At 40.0% G+C, this 7230-nt stretch overlaps 1 protein-coding gene across 4 annotated transcripts in view; it reads right to left on the bottom strand.

The window, feature by feature from the left end:
* Positions 1-650: 650 nt before the first annotated feature.
* Positions 651-7230, bottom strand: part of LUZP2 (leucine zipper protein 2) — a 346882-nt gene continuing 340302 nt past the window's right edge. For all 4 annotated transcript variants that reach the window (XM_080983546.1, XM_080983544.1, XM_080983545.1 and 1 more), the window contains 2 exons: positions 3102-3182; positions 651-1082 (listed from right to left, as the gene is read on the bottom strand). In XM_080983546.1, coding sequence (XP_080839672.1) covers positions 978-1082; positions 3102-3182 — 186 coding nt within the window. In that variant the 3' untranslated portion in view covers positions 651-977. The remainder of the gene's footprint in view (positions 1083-3101; positions 3183-7230) is intronic.

The following is a 7230-nucleotide window of genomic DNA, read 5'->3' as shown; positions in this document are numbered from 1 at the left end:
CAAACCGCCTACGGTGCTTTCCCCACAAGCCTTCAGTAATATTCCTTTATTCCTCTCTTTGACAGATAATCCCTTTGGAAAGTTTTGAAGATGTTTTTAATAGACTCAAGGACAATAAATGCTTCTTTCTACATTGCCTGATTAAGAGGATAAGAAGCCCCCAAACCTTTAAGTAGTCCGTTATATCCTTTGAACAGTAGTTTAAGTGTGGGGATGATTGTGCAGGTTCTCAAGGGATGGCAAGACAGAGGAATGTCCTCCAGCATCATTTGGCAAATTAGCATCTCAGGGATAAGACTCAGCTAGAGTATCCCCCTTCAATACAATTCTTGTACTAGTGTACACAGCCCTGAATAACAAGCCCAGGATACCTTAAGGACCACCTTATCCTGTTCACTCCAAGTCGATCACTGAGACTATCAGGAGGAGCAGTTAGTGGTTCCCTATGGACCCGAAGCAGCAAGGAGTCAAGGCTTCAGTGTGGTTTTCCCAACTCTAGGGAACTTTCTCCCTCAAGAAGTTAGACGAGCACCGTCCCTACTGAGTTTCAGGCACCTTGCCAAAACGGTCTTACCGGGTTGAATGTGTGCATGTGTGTGCAAAGTTGCTTGTCGACCTCGATATGCAATAATGATACTTATGAAACAGGATTGGTTAATAAAATAAAAATTCTTAATAGCATTTCTTTACAAAACAGAGTGATTTATAATAAGCAAGTTACAGATCAGGGCAGAATAATATTTCAAAAAACTGGACTGTATTACAAAGCATTTTTTTTTCAAACATCCATTTCTCTTGGATTATTGCTGAAAGATACTAATCAATCTATTTCAGAAATCTCTAGACTAATTTACAAACATCCATAAAATAGTGAAAAAATTGCATGCTTTAGAAACCTGGTACATTTTCATGCCTCTGGACTAAAAAGATGAAGACGATAGCAAATGAAGAACGTTTTAAAGAGAGCTGGGTGATGTTTACAGAGTCTTTCCCTTGATTTTAGCCAATGCTTCAGGGTTGTTTTCTTTTCTCTCTGTTGATTTTTTAATTTCTGGTTTCATCCATGGAGGACTGTGTGACTTCTGTTAACAGATGGAGAAAAACGCAATCAGTGTTAAAATACTACAAGTGGGACTTGCAGCACAATGTTGCAAGGAATCTCCAACCTTCGGTACTTTCTTTTAAACACCTGCTGAAAACTTTCCTATTCTGCCAGCCCTATGCAGGCAATTAAGAGTACACCCCCCACAACGGTCTATTGTTTTTATTTTATTTTAGATTTCAACATGTTTTTTAACTTTTTAGGATGTTATTGTTTGGTTTTATGTTTTTATATCGCTGTAAACCATGGTATATTTTTATGATGCAGCAGTATATACATATTTCTTTTTATAAATAAATGCAATAAAATAAATGAGTGATATTTCCCTACCCCAGAGGAGAGTGGTAAAATTTCCTTTGGTAGGACCCAGGCTCCCTTGAAAGGCATGTAGCAAATCACTTGCCTTGCAAGGCTTTCAGAGCCTCAGCAACAGCAAGGGGGATTTTTCTGTTTCACTCCAGACCAGGAGAAGAGGAGAGAAATCTTGCTCACTGGCATTCTCTCCCCATTTCATCCACAAGGCTATTTTCAGGAACCCATGTGCACCTGCCATACATGATGTCAGATGTGGGACAGGTCTGCTCCCCTTCCCGGGGGACAGTATTGTGGACTGGGATCTGGGACCTCCCAGTGTCCCAGCTGTGGGCGGAGGGATGCCACCCGTGTCATAGGGACTCCTGGCCATGTCACACACCCCGGCTGACCAATCAGAATGGCTAGGGGCGTGGCTGTTTGCTGTTTAAATGGTGGCATGGCTGGAGGGCGACCTCCTTTTGCCTCCCATTAACCTAAATATTTGTGTCCGTGTGTTTATTATTTAAGGGAACTGTGGGACCCGGGGCCTTGACATGCAAGTAAGGGGTGGGAGAAATGAAGGGGGAAGGAAAAACAAACACCAGAAAGGGTGTTTAGGAAGACTTCAGCCTGTAACTTCAGCCTGCAAAAAAGATTTTTGTTTAGGTAAGCTTATCCAGACATGTAAAATGGTGACGTGCTTTAATTTGGTTTTAGCTTATCATTGATTTTAATTATTTTTGAATGTTGATATACTGCAGCTGTTTTTAACGTCTTCTTCTTCTTTTTTACTGATAATTGTATTATTTAATCCTTGATGCAAACAGCTTTGAAGTTTCATTACAGTCAAGTAGTATGTAAATCTTGTGGAATAAATAGCTTGTAAACAGAAGGTGTAATTCTCAATATCAGTGCTCATTGGAAGGGAACAGCTTTGCTACAGCAAACCTTATGCTTTCTAAAAAAATACATCCATCCTCTTAATTTTTACATCAGCAAGGTCAGAAGGCATTGGTAAAAAAATAAATAAGAAATCCATATAGCCTGCATTGATAGCACCAAAACATCCTGGTGGTTAGTTGAAGTTGAGGGAAATTGAAAAATTTCCAAGACACAAAATATATACCAGTAAATGTTCTGGATCTTCCAAAGTATTGGAGATCTTTATATTATGTGCTGTCTTTTCCAGGATCCATGCATTTTTATACCACATAATATCTGCCCTGTAAAGTCTCCCATGTTTGTGCTATAGATATTCTGACTGCTGCCAACAGCTTTGTTTTAAGTTCCTTAGAACATAATCATTTATTATGACCAGTCTGTATATTTAACAATGAAAGCAGTGAGGTCATTTGTATAGTAATCTTTATGCTAGTCAAAACCTCCTGATATACATGAGACCAGAAATCCTTTGCAAATGGGCACTCTCATCACAGATGGAAACATGTTCCTTATGTGCCACATCCACACCAACACACTAATGCCAGTCTTGGGGTCATAAGGACATCTGTTTTGGAGTGTGGTGCCATCTATGAGAACTGTCAAATGATCATCCCTGGGTGTCATTTTTTGGAGTGCTTTCATTAATTACTGCACTCAGACATCTCTCGGAATGCAGATGTTTCAGAAATGAAAACAACTGAAGAAAACAAATCTTCACATTTTATAATTTGCTCAGTATTTCTAGAGACAACAAGATTAGCACCTGCATATCTGGGTCTGTTTCTGCCATCTTTAGCTGAAGAGAGGTTGAATTGTTCTGGTTTCCTAAGCAAGTCTTGCCAACCTGAAAAGGGAAACCATGGCATCGTGATTCAACCAATCAATCATAATTTGTATCTCAGTCTAGTAGTATACAACAGAAAATAATGGTCCAAGAGTTTCTGAGCACATCAACCCCATATCTTGTGTAACATTTGAAGATTTGAATGCAAAGAGTTGGAAATGTATCTCGGAAAGGTGCAGCTGGGTGGTGCTCTGGAGCACATTTTCAACAAGTATGCAAATAAGAATTTCCCCTTCAAATATTACAGAACAGATATGAAAACATGCAGACCCATTATTTCCTGTAAAGGAGCCCTAATTCATAGCATTATCATTATGTCATAATTAAAATAATGGAAATTATCTGTGGCAAATAAACAGGAAAACTCTCAGAGAGGAACAGAGTATTTAATTATTTTCTTTGCAAAAAAATATTATCCACACACATTTATTCGTGTTATTTAATAAAAGTACATTCTTGTTTCTCTTGCTGAGATAAAGAGTGTTAATTGGCAATTAACTGCAGTGTGGAACTTCAACTGTATTAGAGATGCAGGGTGGCTGACTATTTCACTTGTACAGTTTCATGGTCTGTCTTTCTATGGGAAATCATTTGAATCTGAACCACACTTCCCCCAAGATATTTAGAATGTGTTCCTGGGGTGTATCAAAATATCAAGAAGTTGTCATAAATAAGCAGTGACTTCCAAGACACCTAGTATCATCAATTTTTGTGATATTTTCAAAGATATGTAACATTTCATGCAACAGGACAATTTTATGCTAAAAAATACTTCCTGCATTCTTAATATAAATGTTCTAAATACTCCCCACTTAGGTCATAACTATATTAGTTTCAATAGTGGGAGAGAGGCGAGTTTGGAGGAGGAACAGGAAATAAGAAAGGAGAGGGGAATGGTGATTGTGAGAGCAGGCCCTGAAATAGTGCTGTTTATAATATTATACTGTTTATAATAAGTTGGGAATTGCTCATTGAGTTGCAAAATCAGTGTCACATGAAACAATGGCCATTAATTTGATGGCATTTAGAGAAAATCATGGAGGATGAGTTAAAACATTGTCGGCATCCGTCTGTCTTGGGATACAATGGAAGAGTGTGCCTTTGGGGTTAAAGTCAAACCACTGGACATTTATAGCCCCTGCTGTGTCTGTAAGGAAGAGACATGTTTTATTGCAGCTGGGGCAGAGGAAGGCGTCCAGTTTTGCTGCTACGGGTGCGCCATGGCATTTCTTTTTTCCTGCACTCCTCCCAGCAGTCATTCCTCCTCTGGTCACTGCTGTGGATACATGACCTGACACTCTGTCTCAAGGCACTGTGATTGTTAATGAGTTAATGGCTAGTAGTAATAGTGACTTTACAGAGACTCTTAAGTCTGGAGTTCAAGAATTAGTTGTTGGTAGCAACAAGAGGAGAGAGCTCTTGTCTTTATGTTGGCCACTGTGAGAAACAGAATGCCGAAGCTGATGAACTACTGCTTTGACCCCCTAAGATTTGGCAGCATGTGACCCATAGATGAAACCCAACTGTCTGCCATCCAATTAGATTGCTGTTGGCCACCGCACAAGCAAAAGAACAAGGAAACTGCAGTCTTGCCTCCCATAATATTTTTTTTTTTTTTTTTTGGTAACTGTAGGATCAACTTAGCTTGAGTAATCTGCACAGAAGACTTCCAACTGTTCACATGGGGTGTTCAAGAGAAACAAAGTTTCAGTTTTCCAAAGTTCCTTGTTGTGAACTTCAACAGCCCATCTTCTTAAAGAAGACAGCATTCAAGACTGGACAGCATTCAAGCAGCCCATCGGTCTATTTGCAGCAGAATCCTATGCGTGTGTACTCAGAAGTTGAGTCACAATGTGTACAGAAGCAAACAACCCAAATTACACATCTGCATTTCTTGCATGCAAGTGCTCCACTCCTTTGGATAGTAGTCCTTTTGTCTTACACTGATAGATCAGGGATCTTTCATAGGGATTATAGTTCATGTGTTTTACAAAATATGGAACAATTAAGTAAATACTGAAACATGTTACAATGTAGGAAACAGATTTTTGTGTGTGGATGTAATAAAAAAAACCCATATAGTTTTTATATAAAATGTTAGAAGCGAAGAACAGGATCCCTCCCACTCTCAGCATGATTTCTCATCTTGGCCCGTTTGGAGCTAGTTACTGTGGAGACAGGATACTATGCGGAAAGTACCACAATTCTCAAACCACCATGTCTTCCTCCTCCTCTCTCTTGCTATGAGTGCCTGGAGTATTGACAACCTGTCAGACACACCAGCTGCTTTTACTTATGAACAATAACAATAACCCCATCAGTGTCAATTGGCAGAGACAAAACCAAAATATAATGCCAACCCAGAGTTGCATGGTTTGTGAAGTAGTCATAGTTCCAACCAAAGTAGAGTGACTAACAGCCTTGTGTGCAATTGACTGTGCTATGAGCAATGTATCCTTTCACATATGGATAAGCATTTTTCTTCTTAGATGAGATATAAGGTTTATGAAGCAGGTCTTGATCTCATCCAAGTTAGGCTGCCACAGCCACTACTGCTAAAGCTGCACATATATAATAATTCCTGTTGTTTTGGCTCATCCTTCCATTCTCAGACATCCTTCTGGCTCTCATCCATTGACAAGATCTATCCATCTTAGAGAACATCTGGTCTGATACTTCATGGATATAAATTTCAAAACCCTTGAAATCAAATGATAAGAGTGGACAAGATATTCAACCAGGGCAGCTGGGTTGTGTTCTTTCATGCCCTCATCTAGGTAGTTTTGGTTGTAGGTGGACCGAAATGCCTTTCTCCATTCCATTGCCTTATCCACAGGCAGAGAAAATGGGAGAGGAATTTCAGAGAAAGATGGTGTAAAATAGGGTTAAAAGGGATTAAAAATTCCCCAACACAGTTTACTATTGATGTTCAAGGCAGCGGTACTCCTCCCAGTGGCCCAAAGCCACCATTTTTGTACTTCAGCATGTCCCTGGGAGCTAGAAGCTCAGGATTCAGAATTGTGCACAAAGGCTACAAAAATAAGATAAGCTTCTTCTTCTTCTTTGGCGATCGCTCGTAGCCGAGTAAGAGTGTCTTCCATAAACACGGTTTTAACAATGAGTTCATAAGTGACTATAGAGGCCAATTCTGGATCCACACATCCTTCCACAGTGGGGACATTGGTTTCCAGGTGGGAGTTGATCACGGTGTGGATTTGCCAAGCGTGCCTTCCTCTTAGCACATTTCTCCCTTGCGTCCTGAGTTTGAGTGTCTTCAAAGCCCATGACACTTTTGGTAAAGGCTGTTCTCCAGCTGGAGTGCTCGCAGGCCAGTGTTTCCCAGTTGTCAGTGTTTATACTAATTTTTTTTAGATTTGCCTTGAGACAGTCTTTAAACCTCTTTTGTTGACCATCAGCATTACGCTTTGCATTTTTAAGTTCGGAATAGAGTAGTTGCTTTGGAAGATGATCATCAGGCATCTGCACAACATGACTAGTCCAACAAAGTTGATGTTGAAGAATCATTGCTTCAACACTGGTGATCTTTGCTTCTTCCAGTACACTGATATTAGTTCGCCTGTCTTCCCAAGTGATGTGTAAATTTTTTTGGAGACACCGTTGATGGAATCTTTCAAGGGGATGGAGATGGCGTTTATAAGTGGTGCATGTTTCACAAGCATATAGTAAGGTTGGTAGTACAATAGCTTTGTAAACAAGCATTTTGGTTTCCTTGCAAATGTCCCAGTCCTCAAACACTCTGCACTTCAATCGGGAGAAAGCTGCACTCGCAGAGGCCAGGCGATGCTGGATTTTGGCATCAATGTTGGCCCCCAAAGGAGTCCCTTCAAAGTTCCCTTTTCTAGTGTAGACCTCCAAGGTGTCTTGGACATAGCTTATCACTTTCCTTTGTACAATAAAGCAGTTTCTCCTAATTTGCTGGTAGAGGCATGGATCAGTTTCATTCCATGGATTAGGTTCACTTGCCATGGATAACTGAGAACACAAGGCTAAAACTGTAAACTCTGTGGGAAACCCATGGCCTGAATCT

This window comes from Podarcis pityusensis (assembly GCF_964106645.2).
Source record: "Podarcis pityusensis genome assembly, chromosome: 1".
NCBI lineage: Eukaryota > Metazoa > Chordata > Lepidosauria > Squamata > Lacertidae > Podarcis > Podarcis pityusensis.
This window is presented reverse-complemented; position numbering and strand designations above follow the sequence as displayed.